Source organism: Takifugu flavidus, chromosome 6 (assembly GCF_003711565.1).
Source record: "Takifugu flavidus isolate HTHZ2018 chromosome 6, ASM371156v2, whole genome shotgun sequence".
NCBI lineage: Eukaryota > Metazoa > Chordata > Actinopteri > Tetraodontiformes > Tetraodontidae > Takifugu > Takifugu flavidus.
The window spans coordinates 12401775-12418833 of record NC_079525.1 but is presented as its reverse complement, the minus strand read 5'-3'; the positions used below and the strand labels follow the sequence as shown (position 1 = coordinate 12418833).

At 47.8% G+C, this 17059-nt stretch overlaps 2 protein-coding genes across 4 annotated transcripts; one reads left to right on the top strand and one right to left on the bottom strand.

Annotated features, from left to right (window-relative positions):
• The first annotated feature begins 40 nt into the window (after positions 1–40).
• Positions 41–3329, top strand: r3hcc1l (R3H domain and coiled-coil containing 1-like). 3 transcript variants are annotated; one of them, XM_057036582.1, is made up of 7 exons: positions 41–190; positions 734–1216; positions 1337–1524; positions 1635–1705; positions 1787–1882; positions 1965–2105; positions 2701–3329. In XM_057036582.1, the coding sequence occupies exons 2-7, from the start codon at positions 755–757 to the stop codon at positions 2751–2753; spliced, it is 1011 nt and encodes a 336-aa protein (XP_056892562.1). In that variant the 5' UTR covers positions 41–190; positions 734–754; the 3' UTR covers positions 2754–3329. The 3 variants fall into 3 exon arrangements, with proteins under 3 accessions (XP_056892562.1, XP_056892561.1, XP_056892564.1); XM_057036581.1 differs by having other exon boundaries at positions 117–230; XM_057036584.1 differs by having other exon boundaries at positions 167–325.
• A 1058-nt stretch (positions 3330–4387) lies between these two features.
• Positions 4388–16710, bottom strand: LOC130527806 (lysyl oxidase homolog 4-like). The gene is given in 15 exon segments (XM_057036564.1): positions 4388–5195; positions 5281–5392; positions 6767–6903; positions 7142–7257; positions 7831–8074; positions 8290–8452; positions 8762–9000; positions 9003–9083; positions 9995–10175; positions 10287–10494; positions 10578–10616; positions 14159–14364; positions 14976–15574; positions 15656–15918; positions 16583–16710. Coding segments are annotated over 14 exon segments (2658 nt in total). The 5' UTR covers position 15918; positions 16583–16710; the 3' UTR covers positions 4388–5124.
• Between the last annotated feature and the right edge of the window lie 349 nt (positions 16711–17059).

Below are 17059 nucleotides of genomic sequence, written 5' to 3'. Positions count from 1 at the left end.
CAGAAAAAAACGCATATAGCGAGTTCAACATTAAAAATCAGTGGACATTGTGGTATTAAAGATCGCAAATTACTACTACCTGTCAATTTTATCCAGGTTGTAGTACAAAGGAAAACACCATCTCCCGAGGTGCTTTGCGAACTCCGTCAGTCGTGCGACGGTTTTCTTTTCCCAAACAATCCAAACACGGGTAAGCTGAGGCGAAAAGCATTGGAGTTTGACTAAAATGCGTGAGTTTAAAATAAAACACACAAAGATACGTCGTTTTTGAATGAGAGCATGGGTGTTCATTAGATTTCTGTCATGAACGCTGATTACTTCCTGGGTAAGAGGACGTTTCTTAGCTAATGTTGTTAGCTTATGGGCTAACAGATCTGCTAATGTAGTTTATGTGTCAGCCGGCGTTTGTTACATGCGCCAAGGGGATGTGACACAAGGCGTTTGTTTGGTTGTATGTTGGCAAAAAAATTCTGAAAGAACTTTAAGTTTAAGTGGTTAATGTATCAAAGAAGAGATGAATAAATGTTGGTGATGTTCCGAATGCCGGAGGGTCTTCAGGATCTTTGATCATAAAGCAACCTACTATGTTATTTAAGCCCTTGTTTACCTTTGTAATCCAAAAACGCATTCATTTCAAACCGTTAATGAGCTCATTAATATAAACTTTTAAGAGCTTAATAGTTTGGTATATATTGCAAACTGTTACAGTGCGTTTGCTCTCTTTTCCATCTAGAGGTTTTAGAATAATTCTAAAATGGACCCGGAAACACCAAAAAGTGACTGTTCTTCAGCCCAACCAACGCCCGCACCTTTAGAAACAACCAAAAAGCCAAGCCAGGCACTTTATGTCCCCAAGCAACGGCTTCGTGGTCAGAAAGACAAACCTCAGGCTGATGGAGTTAAACCAAGACCGAGGCCTCACTACACAGACAAGTCAAAGAAAAATGCCAGAAACAGGAAAAACAAATCCACAGGAGGTGAAGGTAATGATCTAGGGGATGAACACAATGGTGAAAACCACTTAAAAGTGAATGAAGAGCAATTGCAGCATCCAGAGAGGCAATTGAATGGGGAACCTGATTCAGCCAGTGTGGAAGCTGATATTGTCAGGTGTTTGGAGGCAACACACCTCCAGGAAGACCAGGACAAAGGAGACAGCTGGGACACCTTGTTCAATGATGATGGAGATTGCCTGGATCCGCACCTACTGGAAGAGGTGAGAGTGTGTGTCCCCTGCTTGGGTGACCTACCACAAAAATGAAATAACCCCGTATGCACACTATACAATAAGCTTCTCTGGCGTCTCTCTTCCCCTTGACTCCTACTTGTCATTCAGCTTGCCAAGAGAGAAGGGAAGAAGAAGAAATCAATTCAGGAACCCAGATTTGACTACTACAACATGAGCAGCGATGAGGAAAATGAAACTGACCTGCGGGACGACGAGCTCTCCCACATTGTCGAGATCTATGACTTTCCTACAGAGTTCAAGACGGAGGATCTGCTGAAGTTATTTCAGAGCTACCAGTATGTAATATTCAGCAACAGTCAGAATAATTTCAGGACAATGTAGAATCCTGAAAAAGAGTAGTTTATCTCTGCCTTTAGCATTTTCATGTGTCTTTGTTGTCTTCTAGACAGAGAGGCTTTGACATCAAGTGGGTTGATGACACTCACGCTCTGGGCCTCTTCTCAAGCCCCATAGCAGGTTAGTGAAGTGTTCAGTAAACATCTTTGGACCACAATCCAGATAAATCTATAACTAATGTTTTCTAATTCTGCTTTTCAGCCTGTGAAGCTTTAAGATCGAAGCACCCTCTGATGAAACTGAGACCTCTTTCCAAATCCTCACCTGCCACCAAGGCCATGGCTCGCAGTTGCTCAGGTACACAGGGATGAATAATCCATAATAACAGTCTGCCAGCTGTAATCACAGCTCAGCGGATTTTGTTCTTCCCATTGTCCAGATTACCTCCTGCCTGCTAAGGACAGACCACAGACAAGTGCGGCGCTGGCTCGCAGGCTTGTCATTGGCGCTCTTGGTGTGAAGAGCACGCTGACAAAGGAGCAGCGTGAGAAAGAGAGGAGGAAACTCCAGGAGGCCAGAGGTACTGTCATTTAAAGAGCAGAGAAGTTACACTAATACTTAGACCTCTGGGTTTTTGTAAAAACCCATTGTTCCCATGGTTAGAGAAAGTTTTGCCGGTTCTGCACCACCATTTTCCACCGCAGGTGGGCGCTGTTTCCATACATTAGAAAGCAAAATGGAACGTGTGGTGGAAAGCAGTTTCTACGAAATGTGCGCTCCATTCATTGCTGTGTAGATTACGACAGGTCTATAATCAGTAGAGCAGGCGTTTCCATTCGGAACATAAGTACACAGGCCCAGAAAACCACTAATGACTGTCCGCTGAAGAGCCAGTCAGGAAACCATGGCCTAGTGTGCAAAAAAAGGCTCATTGTTCTGTAGATTATTTAACATCACAACACCCAGTAAACGTGAGCACAGAAGATTATGATGTGCTGAACATTGTGTTCTCAACATCCAAATGTTTAAATTGGAGATGGATTTGCAGCGGGTCTTTACTTCGGGGTTAGCTCTTCGTTAATCACATTGAGCAAAATCACAGCATCAACGTCAACTGTAGGGATTTTGCTGAGTTCTCTTGTTTGATTTTGTTGTGTTGTTGGTCTAACTTTCAGAACAAAAGCGCCTGGCAGCCAAACAAAGAGACGATGCCTGGGAGGGAAAATGACCCCAGCTCGAAGCCTGGATTGGATTTCTTGGGTCTGTTTTGGTATTTACTGTACAAACAGGTCTGTTTTACCTGTGTGATCACCCTAGTTTGTGGTGAAGGTAACACTGGAGAGTTTATCTTTTTTTAATAGGTGTAACTTGTGGTAATTTTGGAGTTTTAAAAATGCTTTTATTCCGTACGCGAGCAACGTATATCCACATGTAAATGTGCCCGTTCATGTCACTTATACCGCACACAGCGGAACACAGAAATCTACCTGAGCGTCACATCACGGTTACAAAGGCCCCAGTTTGTGTTCAGCTCATTGGCCGCCGCCACGTGGCTCGCTGGGCTAATTAAAGCACTGCAGCCTCAGAGGAGGCGGCACATGCTCCCTTTTCTGTCTTCATCTCTTTTTTTTACCCAGTGAAAACAAGCTGACAAACATCGGATACAATAAATATTGACTCCTTCGCTGTGGCCACGGCCGCGACTGTTTGCTGTCAGTACATCCTGCACAACATTCATCTTTACATGCGAGCCTGTTGAGTGAATGTGTCATTCATGAATAAACTGCTTGTTTTACTCCTGGAATGCATTCCTGCTTCATCTTTCCTCGTTTAAAAATGGTTTAAACGCATTGAACTCCACAGATTATAATTACAAAACCTCTTATGGTTTCAAATTCACTTCAGAATTGGGATTTATTAGGTCATTTCTGTCAGCCAGATGGCACCGAACCTCCGCACTTTCCTCTGCTCTGTTATTCTTGAAGCTGAGCTCCAACCAGCTTGAAGTGTAGTCGGTCCCCACCGCCGTCTCGTAATCGTTGCATTGCTGCGGCTTCGCGGGGGGACAAAGCGCCACCGAGCGGCGTGCCCCCGAGGACCTCGCTCACAGCCATTAACGGCACAAACACAAACCACAGCCTTTACTCTGCCAGAACAGAAAAGGCTGTTGCATCACAGAGCGCCTGGAAAGCATGAAGGTGGAGGAGGAGGGTGCGTTTCCCAGCATTCCCTCAGACACACTTTCTATCAAGGTGCCCTTCGGTGGAGGAAGATGCAGTCAATCCAGATGACATTTAAATATCAAGACAAGCATACAGAAATGAACCCAGTGGGTTATTTTCAACCAATTCCTCGTTACTTTAGCTCTGGATATCTCCTCAGACCACTTTAATATCAGTTTTTCTAACTCTTCATTTATTCTAACATTTCTCGTATATCCAGCGTTGAGCATAATTCCTCTCATTTATTAAATTATAGGTAAAAAGCTGCAGTCAGAGCAGCAAATGTTGCACTCCCAGATGCCTTCCAGTCACGATCACCCTCTAGACGTGCATTATCTGAGTTTAGGTTGTGGAAATTATGATGCGCGTCAAGTCACCAGGGAGGTCAAGCCGAGTCGCGTGGCTAAAGTAAAGCCTGGGTGTGTGACGAGGGGCAGCTGCGGGAGGTTTCAGCGATGGTGTGTGTTCATACATCAAAATGAGGTTGGGAAAAAAACCTAAATGTTACCTCAGGCTTCCTGGGAAAAGATGAGAAACCCGTTCGCTGCTCTTTTTAAAGTTCAAAAGAAAAACTCTGTGATCTAACGTGTTGCAGACCCCTAAAAAAGTGAAATGACGGAATGTCTTGGAAGAAGTCGTCACATCGTTTGTTTGCAATTGTTTTATTACATTGGAAACCGACCGTGCGGTTGCAACCGCGAACTGTTAAAGACGCAACGAGATCTCTGATGTTACCAATGTTACAGCTCAAGAACAAACACGTTGTCGCCTTTTCCCATCATACATTTAACAAAATAAAACAACAGCCACACAGGGACACGTTTCAACAGCACATTAAAACTCCGCATAAATTACAGACCCTATAAAGAACATTATTCCAGAGAGGTACTATAAAACTGTACACGACAATATATTTGCAATACATTACAATATTTATTCAAACGAGGCATAATAGCACCATGAAATGTAAGTCTCAGACTAAACAAAAACCACCCAGCTGGAACAGGAAATACTGCATTTGTGATGTTGGTGGACATGAACGTGTTATGTCATCAGGGTTAGATCTCTGCTTTCTTCTATGGGTAGCTATTCTACGCTTTATCATTGTGATGTGAAGCTTGAACTGACTTTGTGTTTCTATATTTCTAAGGTCTATATTTTCTATACTGTCGTCTCCCCTTTCTGTGTGTATCTTTAAAAGAGGAGTCGGCGATCATCCGCTCGGAGGATCCGTATCGCTCCCCGCCCTCGTCGTCTTTCATCTCTCTGTTAAACTGGCGTGTCTCCGTCGTTGGAAACTTCCCCCGATGTGTTGAGGTGTGGCAAGAGGTCGTGGAGTTGTTTCCTCTTTGATTCTGTGTGTCCCCCCCCCCCAATTCACAGGAAGTTGTTGGAGATTTGACGCTGGTGGTCAAACAGGTCTTCCGCCTCGGCGCTGTAAGCGTCGCCTGACATGAAAAGAAGAGGAAAGCGTGAGGGAAATGGGAAGGGAGAGCATTCAGGCGCACCGGTAGGATGGTCTTCCTCCCGTACCTGCGTGGCAGCCGTGCATGTAGACCCGCGCCCCGTCGTACTTGCACCGGCAGCGCATCACGTTGTTCTGGAAATCAGACTCGGCCATGTCTAAGGAAGGGTTGACCTCCACCTGTGAGGCAAAACACACTGGTGATGAACACCAGCTCCCCTGTGTGTACGTTCTTGGAAAATCAATATCCAATCCTGACCTTTGACCCCTTACATGCTGCATCTTTAAGCAATAAATCAGTCAGCAGACGGTTGGCTTAACCCACTAAAGGACGTTGCCTAAAGATTTGTCTAATGTGTCCTTACAGGGACCATTAATTGCAGCCTGGAGTCTCTGATGGATGCTTGAAAGGTTCCTGACCAAAATTAGACCCTGGGAACCAGTAAGAACGTCGCACTTCAGATAGTTACTTTGCTTTCTCACGGCGCAGATGAAGAAGTGAACATTCTATATGGATGGTGGCAGTTTGGAAATGATGAATGACATCACTCTCCAGCGTTATTGCCTTGTATAATTACACACAAACAAGCTCCAGGGCCGTGACAGTTTGGGGTTTGGACGTTGAGTCGCAGTCTATCATTAGGTTGGAGCTATGGAAGGTTAGAAGGTTCCCAACCCCTTCTGCAGCCTGCAGCACATATAAGAAGAGCACATAAATTAATTTCCCCGGTGCCCACATCTAGCAGATCAGCTGACAATTTCAGGACCAATTAGGGGGATAAAAAAAATCCTAAACTGTTTTAATATTGAACCTGAACCACACAGTTCCTGCTCCTGTTCCCGGGTCTTAAATATGGAGATTTAGAGGTGATTCCCTAAGAATGAACCCTTGGGAAAGACTCTCAGCTGTGTGAAAATGAGCCTCCCTCCTTTACAAGTCAGCTGCAGAGACCGCAGACGGCTGCACCCCTCCACCCCCCCCCCCCCCCCCTCGCCGATGCTGGAAACAGCACCTGTGGGTTCATCTTTTCCAGCACACATGTGCACAAATGGACCCCCCCCCCTTCCCCCCACACACATGGGGTTCATATGAAATAATGAATGTCAACATCACGCTGTCAGAAAATAAAACCCAGCAAACGACACAGAGGGGATCTAAGGTCGCCACGGCAGGAAAACTAACGCCACAAATAGCGCACAAAGTGCTGACCCAGCTACTTTAGCACCAATGAGACCCGCTCCTTCTGAATGAGTGGACTAATCGCAGGGTCTACTTTCTATATAAAGCCAGACTAAATTCTCTTTCCTTAAATATGCACACACCCGTTAAACTGCATGCGTGCTGCACACCTGAAAGGGCCAAGAGTCGTTTGGTCAAATTACAGAGGTTAATCACAGCTTTTATCCGGCGTGCCTTCAGACGTTGGAACGCCAACAAATCTGGCTCCACTTTTTAACACTAAAGGGCGTCAGGTGAAGATTGATGTCGCCGTTTTTACAGCCAAACGAACGCCGAGAAAGGCGGCGGCGGAGGCCACAAGATAGGGTCCTTACCTGGAAAATGTATTCTCCGGGCCGTATGTCTGTGATATCGATCCACTGGCAGTCGATGTCGTGGCGGTAAGTGTCCCAGCAGCCTACTGAGATGCCCTGCTGCCCCATGTTGTAGCAAGCATAGCGTTTATGCAGACCTGGCAGCAAACACAGAGCAGACCGAAGATCTTTTAAATGAGAGATCATATCTAAGCTGTGCAAGGCCGCCTGGGGTTTTGATCAATTTAGGCTTGGCCTCTGAGGTTGGCGCCTGCAGCTGATGTTGGATAATCTTCATGGGATGCGGGCTGTGCACTTTGATGCGTGCTTCAACCCCACGCGGGTCACAAATCTGCACGACAGATGAGATTTGAGATGCTTGCTCCTTCAGATTACCTTCTGGGCAGTAGGTGTCCTCCAGACAGAAGCTAGCTTTATGGCCTTCAGCCACCTTGGTCCCATTGAGCGTCAGCAGATCGTAGTGGGTGAACACCTCAATGCTGTGGTAGTGCCTAAAGAGTGAATCATTATTAGCGTAATGTGGCAAAAGAGATATTTCCGTTGAATATTCTTCCCTTTCTACTCTTAGAAGGGCAACCACGACAGCAACAACAACAATAGATATCAGTTTTGTGTCCCTCTTCACATATCATGGAGTCGTTCCCAGAACGGGCTTTTTACCATGTGGCTGCTGGCTGGAGAGGAAGAGACACCACAACTGCTGAGATAAAGAAGCCAGGCTGCCCTGAGCTGGGTTTTATGGTAACAACCGGGTAACCAGTGAGTAGGAAACCATTTCAGAGTGTAAAGTTTTGCATTATATGAGGTGGGTTATATAAAGATCTCCAGACAAGTGCTGGTCCAAAGACACATAAACTCATCCGTCCTTGGAATACTGGTTCATTTTTCAATGCCAATTTATTTAAAGATTTTACCGTTTGAAATGATTCCTGGCTGAGGAGGTGATTTTCTTTTTTTGCAACACAACCCTGAAGAACCCGGAATTCCTCCCAAACTAAGAATTCCTCTAAATGTCACGGCCCTTGAGGTTAACGCATGTGGCTCCGGGCCCTTCATCTGTTCACCTGTGACACTGGTGCCAGGTCCAACTCTCTCTGCCGGCTTTGGGCCGGAAGTCGGCGCGGCCGAGGTTCATGATGCGCGAGGAGAAGCGCAGGAGGCGGCGGTGTCCGTAGGGCCAGTTCATCCTGGCGGCGGAGGAGGACAGACAGTTCTCTTCATTAGCACAGGTGAGGAGGTGGAGCGGTCGATCCTCCAGGTAGGCCGTCTCTTGGACGAGCTGAGCATCGAGGACGAGGTCGGGAGCGGCTGCGGAGGCACAAGCTCCCGGTTAATTGGGAAGATAATGAAAATCTCACCTCGGTGAACAACAGTCGCCACAGCGGCACGAGATACTCGGGCCTGGAGACAAAACATGGAGTCCAAACTAACAAACTCATGCACCAAAGAGAATTTGCTCAGGTGAAGCCAGAACATAGATATCTTGGTGGCTGCGCTAACGTGCTAGCTGGGTTTGGACTCACTCTCTGCACAGGTGACTCCCGCAGCTCTACCATCTCCTCCTCGGGGGCAGTAGACGTTAGAGTTTCGGCGACACTGCTGGATGGACATCTCATTGCCGACGCAGTGAGTTCCGCTCAGAATCACCTGAGCGGCGTCTGAAGAACCCGACCAGTACCAGGTTTCCTGTGTACATGACAAAAAGCCAAAATCACCTGGGATCTTCTGCACAGTTTCAAAGCTGCCTGCTAAATCGTCTTAGCAGCCTCCTTTATGACACACTCATGCCGGCCTTTCCATACACACTTCTATTTCGGGTTTGTTTGCTCTGTGAATTTCTTCCGATCACTCTTCTCCTCACTTTCCCTCTAGATTTTATTTTGGGTTCGCTGGAAGTGGACCTTTGTGGAGCCTGTAATTACCTCAGGCCTCAGTAATAACACAGCACAGATGCACAAACAGCTGGACAGAGAGAGAGAGAGAGAGAGGGTTTACTTGATGAGCTCTTGCAGCGAAGCCCAGCCCGAGCTGTCGACAGACCACCATGGCCTCGTTGATGCCCCAGTTCTCGCTGCAGACGGCGCCCCAACGCCTCGCGCCTCCGGCGTCCATCAGCACCTCCACTCGGCCCTCTGACAACTCTCTGCCTCCTACCAGACGCACCGTCGCCTGCAGGCCGGTGTTGGGCACGTTGCAGCGGACTGACACGTCCTGGTTGTGTTTGCAGGTGTAAAGCGCACTTCTCTGTAGCGGCACTCCGCGATGGACCTCTCCCTGCCCGTGCACTGCACGCTGTTCATGTGGATGGGGCCGGTACCTACGGGAACGGGAAACAAAGCCCATTAACACGTCCGATGCTCTGAATGGGCTTCACAGTCCAGACTCTGAAACTGGGCTCTATGTATAAACGTCTAAATTAGACACAAAATGGTCAAACGGAGGAAAATCTATGTTTACCTAGGTGTGTGAGGCCTTCGCTAAAAGCCTATAATTTGGTTTTAAATAGCCAATGATGTCACAGGAGTCTAACCACACGGCTTAGAAGCCTTCACATCACTTTTGAAGGGAACGGATTAAACTGTTCTACTTTATAGAATCACCAAGGAGCGCCGGGAAACCCTCCCTGAGACAACAAAAGGAAATGCACCATTTGAAAGATCTGCTTTATGCTCACTTGGCAAAAAGATAATGAAAGGAAATGAACCTGATTAAACAGTCACTGTTGAGCTACTCAAAAAGAAACTGAGTCCAGTTCCCTTGAAATAATGTGTAGCTCTCTCACAGATACGGGTAATTTGGGAGGTATTTTTGGGGCCGCAAGGAAATAATTCTGGGTTTCTTTTTCATCTGTGGCTGCGGCATTTAGCGAGGAGAGGTTCTGGTTGAGCAGAGTTTAGTCTAAAGTGTGTGTGAACTGATCGAGCAGGGCAAACTCATTCTGTTTATGTTGCGTAAATTTCTTTTTGTCTTCCCCCCGCCTCTCCATATCCTCCCCGGCTGCCTCCCTCCAGCTCCCCTGGCAGAACACCAAGGTTCTCCAGGGCTGGATGGGAAATATGGCCCCTCCAGTGTGTCCTGGTTCTGCATCGTGGTCTTCCCCCAGACGGACGTCCCCGGGAGGCGTCCATTCATTTACAGCACACGTCGTTTTTTCACTCGTGGATATTGTGGAATCACGTTGAATATGAAACAGTTCTGAGACAAGAGGAGGAGGAGTTTGTGTCTTACCCTGTCCCAGCTGAGCTCTGATGAGGGCCTCTTTGGCGGTCCCGAAGCCCAGCTCTCTGCACACCACACTGGCTGCAGCGATGTCCCACAGGTGGTCACACACGGTGCCCCACTTCCCCTCCCTCAGCACCTCAACGCGGCCCTCGCCGAGGCGCGGCCCCGCCTTCAGCCGCACAACCGGCTAGAAAACAAACAGAACACTCCATTTAATCTCTGTAAGGTCACCCAATCTGAACATTTAACCCTCTGATACTGAATAATAACGTAAACTCGCAGCTCTGTGTCCACTCACTGGTACAGCGGGGGGTGCGGGGGCTCGGCCATTTTGCGTGAACTGCGATCCAGCCACACAGCGGACGACGGCGTGCATGCCCCCGCGACACGGTGCGTCGGCGCTGGGGCTGGACAGCCGGGCCGGGCACTGCGACAGGGAGGCTTCCACACCCTGACACTGCACCTTCTCCACCCAGTAGCCCTTCTTACTGATCAGCGTCCTCAGTCTGGAAACACAGAGGAGAGAGAGTAACAGTGACGGCGTCGCCATGTGGAGTTGGATCCGTAGACAAGAAGCTGGTATTTTTACCTGGAGGAGGGATCGGCTAACTTTGAGTCCCATAGTTTCCTGGAAGAAAACGGACATTGCAACCATTAACTGCATATTAGTGGGTTTTTTTTAGCTTTCCACTGTCAAATGTCCAGTGCACCACACTTTGAAGGCAAAGGCAACATTCAATTATTAAATAACCTCGTTTAGCAGGTTACATGCTGCATCTGATTAATTTATTCTTATCTTTATTCACACAGGTACTTTTGCTTAGAGCATGTCTGGTTTGTCCATATTAATCCATGTAAGACGTCTGGTTGATGATTAAACTACAGGCAAATGTAACAGGACGACTGTGTCTACACACAGAAAAGGTCGCTGGGCCTGAGCACACACCCATGCACAAGGGTATTCAATAAAAAAAAGGATGATTCATGCACCAGGCAGAGACTGGTGTGTGTGTATCTGTGACACAAACACACACACATACAGAAGCTGACCGCAGGCACTGGCCACCGTAGCCACAGACAGGTGTCAGTTTGGCTGACACCCTTCGTGAATGTGCCTGATTTAAATGTTGGTTAACAGAAAAGAGTTCACTGTGGGCCATGTAGTCAAAGAAAAAACAGGTTTTGAGAGTGAAAGAGCATATTAGGAGGTGTTTGCTAGCTAAACTGTGCAATGCCAGCCATGTAGCAGCAACACACCAGCCTGGAGAAACGGGGAACGAGTTGATGTTTATTAGAATTGTGCTGGACTGTAGCTGCTCCAGTGCACCGTCGGCCTTGCTCTTGTGCTGGTGTGTTCCATATTCTGAGGGTGTATCCATAAAATGCAAGTTGAGCTCACTTGACTAGAACGTTGCCTCATTAATTGCCTATTTTTTTTCCAAATCCTAACCAGAAAAATGCCTCAGATGGATTTTCGACATGTGTGTAATGTACACTATTTACCTGTGTCACATTTGTGCAGGTGTGGTGTTTTTGTTTTTACATAACCTGGCTGTAAATCAATATGAGAGATACATTTTCTCAGCTTGCGCCTATAATTGGCAGCTTGGCAGCATCTGTTCTGCGGTCAGGCAGCAGCATGTCGGTTCACTCTCACCAGACATGGAAATATGCACGTGCTTATTGACTTTCCCTGCACTGCTGCCGAAAAACACCAAAAAAAAAAACAAAACCCAAACAACAAAGGCTGTTTAAAGCCCTTGTGTCTCAGAATGTCACGGCTGCATTCTGGGAAACAAAGAGCCGCTGACGTAAGAGTGAGGGCTGCTGAACTTCAAAGGAGATGAGATGAACCATCCATCGCGCCCCAACTTCCATCATAAGGGCATCCTGAGGATCCAGTTTGGGTTTTTTTTTAGTCCCGATCCGACCAGAAAGCACAAGGGAACAGCTGACAGTCGGGAAAGTAAAGATAACCTGTTATTAAACTGCAAATTACTCCAAAGTTGCAGGTTCGGCAGCAGCCTCCAGACAATCCCGGCAAAATTCCACAGAATGAAACAGGGTCATGATGATGTACTTTCCATAACGCTTTTAGTGTAATCACCACAAAGGCATAAAAACTCTTCAAAAAGTCTTAACTGAGTTTGGGCGGGGGGAAGGAGAGTTCATTGAGCCTGAGAAGTTTCTGTCAGCCTCAAAGGGAGCATGATCGTGATGAAACACAAGTTGGAAAATTGATTTAGCGTTAGCCTTCTGTAGGAACTTTGTGTGTGTTATTTAAACGTCCATAAAAATGCGCTGAGCAACTTAATGGGCCGGGACGAAGCCAGTCACACCAACAAACGACCACACGGCTGCGGAGAAGTGCTGACACAGCGAAGGGTGTGCAGTGGTTACGGCTTAAAGAAGATCCAAGATTACAGGACCTCTCGCGCCACAATTACAGCTGTACCAGTGGACACAAACCATGAGAGGGGACACGAGCAGCCACGGGGCACTGCCAACACCGGAGGGAGCACCGGGAAGATGTCACGTAACTGCTTCGTGTATGAACACGACTGTACCCGGGCACGTGGGCAGAGCAGAAGCGTTAGCGTTAGCGTTAGCTGTTGCTAACCTGAAGCTCCGAGGGGAATAAAGACGGGTGATTTTTTGCTGCATCCTACCATAGAAATGGAGCGTGTCTAACCAGGATGGCTCCGACTGATGGGGAGGGAAATGTAACACGCACTGCATCCCACCACTAGAGGGAACTCAGGATTGCCTTTTACGCACTGTCCAGTTGTTTGGTTGAAAAGTCTGTTTTTGTTTTGTTTTTTTTGTATATTTAGGGAATGTCTACAATATCTGGTTTAAACAGCACGTACATGATGGCGCGATAAAGCAAGGCTACGCGCGCCAATGCCAATTATTCCTGTTGAAAACAAACTTTCCTCTCCCCTCGGTTGTTTACAGACAGATAAAAATGACTGCACGGCTCATCCTCGGCATTGCTGGGTGGAGGCTGACAAAAACAAACAACACTCTGTCCCGGTACAGTCTGCTGGCACACAAATATGGCTTTTCTCCAAACAACTGGGGAGGGATGGTTTTCACTTGGGGATCGGATTTTGAAAGTTGGACAACCTGTCTCGCCAATGATTCTTTGTTTAACAGATGATCCAGCGAAAGGCAGACGAGTGGCTCACGTCCGGGTCTGCTGATGCTAACACGACAGGGACGGGAGGACAAACACCATGGACCGGTGCAGCTGCTCTGTTAGCATAGCCAGAAAAAGAGCAGTGTGGGCAGACCCACGGCCACACTGAAGGTCATTCGTGCACAAGCACGTGGGTGTATTTGGGTGTTTGTGTTTGCGCGAGGGTGCTGTACATTGTTTGCGTAACGCCTCGCGCTGTGTGACGAGGGCCGAGGCAGAGATGCATTCGTGTGTTAAATGAGGCGTTTGGGGTTTTGATGGTTGTGTGTGCAGCAGCTTTGAAGGTTGGTTTTGGTGCTTCAGGGGGATAAAGTTTGGCGGATGCGCGTGAAAATAAGCACAAAGCCCGCGATTATTGGGTGGGGAGCGAAATTTTCATCAAAGAAAAGTGAAAAGGCATTTAAAAAGTTAAGATCCTGTCTGGAGCCTTGGACTTCAGCACTGTAAACATGACCTTTTTCATTAAAAATAGGCTGTTTTAAAGTTAAGAGCAGATCAAAATACAAACTAAAGAATAGACAATGACTTAAGAAAGCAGCAGAATGTTGTTGTGTTACCTGTACGTTCTAATCTCAATTATACTGTAATGATGCAAATGTTGATGTATGATGTGTGTGTGTGTGTGTTCTTGTAGTTGCTACATTTTGACAACCAAAACACACACATTCTACTTACAAGGCGGGGACATTTTTGGCAAATGAGGACATTTTGGCTGCTCTTCACAGCTTTGAAAGACTGATAAGACGTTAAGGTTGAGGTTAGAATTGAGTTATTGGGATGGTTGGGGTTATGGCAGGGAGCTGGGTCTTGGATTATGCTTATGGAAGTCATAGAAGTCCACATATATGTGTGTGTGTGTGTGTGTGTGTGTGTGGCTCCAAGCCCTGTCATTTTAGACCAATTCCCACTGTAAATCTGATTTGTGGAGATTTGAAAACAAGCATCTGTGGGACTCATCCAGCTCTCACCTGTAAGCATTTTGGTCAAACGGCTGCGCAGCCGGGAACCCCAACATGCCACAGACGACGCGGCTGCTGCTCAGGTCCCAACCGCGGCTGCACACGTGACGCCACTTCCCCGCGTGCTTCACTTCCAGCACTCCTTCCGTGACCAAACCGCCGCTGTTTCCGGTGAGCACGGGCCGCAAGCGAGCCTCCTCCAAGTGGACGGAGCCCTGTCCGTGAGAAATCGGACCAGTTTCAACAAACAGAGCTGTTTTTGTGCTCTGATTGAGAGGGAACTCGCCACACGTCTCCAATCCTGCCCTCAGCTGCCATCAGCATTCGTCATGCACAGTATAACAGGATTTACTTGCCTAAATAAACAAGACTTTGTTTAGCTTCATATCTGCAGACAGCACGCAATCCGGAAAAATGTACCGCTAGGAGAAGATATGCCCTGTCTCCAATCATCACGCTCTCTCATCATCCTCATTATGTCTCTCTATCCAAGAGGAAGGAAGCGGTTTAATGCGTGGAGATGTGTGTCGGGATGATTACCAAATGGGGGAGAAAGTGTAAACTCTCTAAAGTTGAGAGCAAAGCGAGACAAACACGACGGCGATAAATGGCTGGCTGGTTTCCTTCCTCGTGTGTGTGTCGTTAGCGGCCCACAGGGTCGAGGAAGGAGAGCCTCTGGTGGTGACCTGACCCGAAATCTACATTAATAACTGATCTGGGGACCTGGTTTTAGGCTTCTCTAATTACACCCCAGCTGGTGGCACCAGAAAAATGACATTTATTTCTTAGTCACAATAAAGCGGCGGTACCTCTACAGATCATGTACCTGTGTGAACTGGGCATCGGCCTCTGGTCCCACATCTGGATAAAGCGGCTCTGGGTCGACGTGGTTTCCACTGAGCGGCCTCGGTGGCTGCCTGTCCTCCTCCCGCCTCGCCGGGCTGCTCCGTGCCGTGTCCTGCCTCTGCCTGTTGGTGGCGCTTCTCGCCAGCCACGTGGGCAGCTGGTGTCCCTGCGGCGAGGCCAAACTGACGTCCGAACCCGGTCTGGATCCGCCCCGATTCCGCCGCAGGATCTGGATCTCGTGGCCGTTTTCGTGCGGCGAGATGCTGTTGCGGCGGGAGGCGGTTGGGCCGCGATGGAGGGCGATCTCATGGCCTCTCGTGGAAGACGAGACGTGGACCTGGGCCGAAGAGGACCCAGACTGTGACGAGGTCCTGGGTCTCGTCTGCCTTGTCTGATGTCCAGAGGACGGAGGAGCCTCCTCCAGGTTGACCTGCGGAGAGTCAGGTCTTCTTTCTGGACTACAAATGACCCCCAGGTCCTCCGAATGAGTGCAGTCGTTGATTCCCCAACCGTTGGAGCGACACTGGGAGACGGAGCGCTCGGTCCCGCTGCACCGCACGTTGTCCAACCAGATCAAACCTACCGGCAAAGACGACAGAGAAGCCCTTTCCTAAAAGTCCTCTTTCATTAGCGAGACGATCCAAATGGAATCCAACCAACCTTGTCCCTCCCCAAACCTGGCGCTGTGCGCCCAGGTGAGGCCGCGCTGAAAGCCCAGCTCCCGACACACCACGTTGGCCAGGGTCAAGTCCACCTCGTCGTCGCACACCGTCCCCCAGGCGCCATCGTGGAACACCTCCACGCGCCCCTCGTTGGCGTTGCGCCTGTTCACGCCCGCCAAACGCACGAGCTGGGCAGAGGTGGGAGGGGGGTGGAGGAGCAGGAGGCAGAGGAGTGTGTGCAGGAACCCAAAACACAACATCCTGATAAAATAAAGAGCGATAACATGGGATGGGGATGAAGTGGAGATTAGTTGATTTCAGAAAACAAAACTGCACGTGAAGACTGAGCCCAAAGTGCCCGAGTCACCACAAAAATCCACCCCTCGCATTCCACCTGGCGTGAAAGCATATAATTAAAACGTCTTCACACACTAATGAGACATTCCGCTGTAAAAGGGAAGACTGAGATTCTGTTTCACGCTCTGAAGCATGAGAGTCATTTAAAGGGCAGTTGCAGAACCCACGCGGGGCAGTCGGGGCAAAGAGAGTAATAACCAGAACTAAAAGTAGCATCTCCGTCCAGCCGACGGAAACTTTGGCTTCACCACAAAAGCCCCAAATTTAACTGCACATATTTAGCCAACAGACACAAAAGCAAATAAACACGGCTGTGAAAATGTCGCGTGAGTGAAGCAGAAAGTCTGTTGGAGTTAATGAGCGGCGATTATCTGCTGCTAATTCCATCCCTGGAACCTGCAACCTGGAGCGATAAGGAGAGAGAGGAGTGATGTGGAGCACCGAGGGGGTCCATGTTTGGTTTCCCATGAGCCGTTGAGCAAAGCGTGTCAACAAAGCTGATGATTCAGGTTGATTAAGAGGTGACAGAAACTGTGGATGAAGAGCAAAGTGATGAGGAGGAACTCACCTTGACTGTGGAGCTCAGCATGGAGGCACCAGGAGAAAGAAGGCAGTGAGTTTGGTCCTCCTGTCTCTCCTCTATTCTCCTCTTCTCCCTCCCTTTTTCCTTTTTTTGTCACACCCTCATTTCTCCCACTTTATCCCTCCCATTTCCTTCATTTTACTCTTTTTTAAAAGTATCTATCAGGCCACATTTATGCCTTAGCGGAAAAAACATGAAAAGAAAAAAGCAGATAATGAAACTCAGCTCAGATTTCAATATATAAAGTCAGTTTTTTCCTCCTTTACCATTAAAATATTGACTATTTTTAGATTGTTTGTGCATCTGAATGACAGAACCTGCTTGTTTAAGGGATAGTTTAGCTATAAATTGAAGTTTCTTTTGGACTTAGAGGAATAAATGTTGCAAAATTAATATTTGAAAGTAATTACTTGAACATTTTTTAAAGAGATGTATTTCTGTTGACATAACTTTAACATTTGG

Bases quoted from the DNA above. Each gene is read 5' to 3' on its own strand.
- r3hcc1l (XM_057036582.1), top strand. From the start codon at position 755: ATGGACCCGGAAACACCAAAAAGTGACTGTTCTTCAGCCCAACCAACG. The intron at 1,217-1,336 runs GTGAGAGTGTGT...CTTGTCATTCAG, and splicing joins ATCCGCACCTACTGGAAGAG to CTTGCCAAGAGAGAAGGGAA. The intron at 1,883-1,964 runs GTACACAGGGAT...CCCATTGTCCAG, and splicing joins CATGGCTCGCAGTTGCTCAG to ATTACCTCCTGCCTGCTAAG.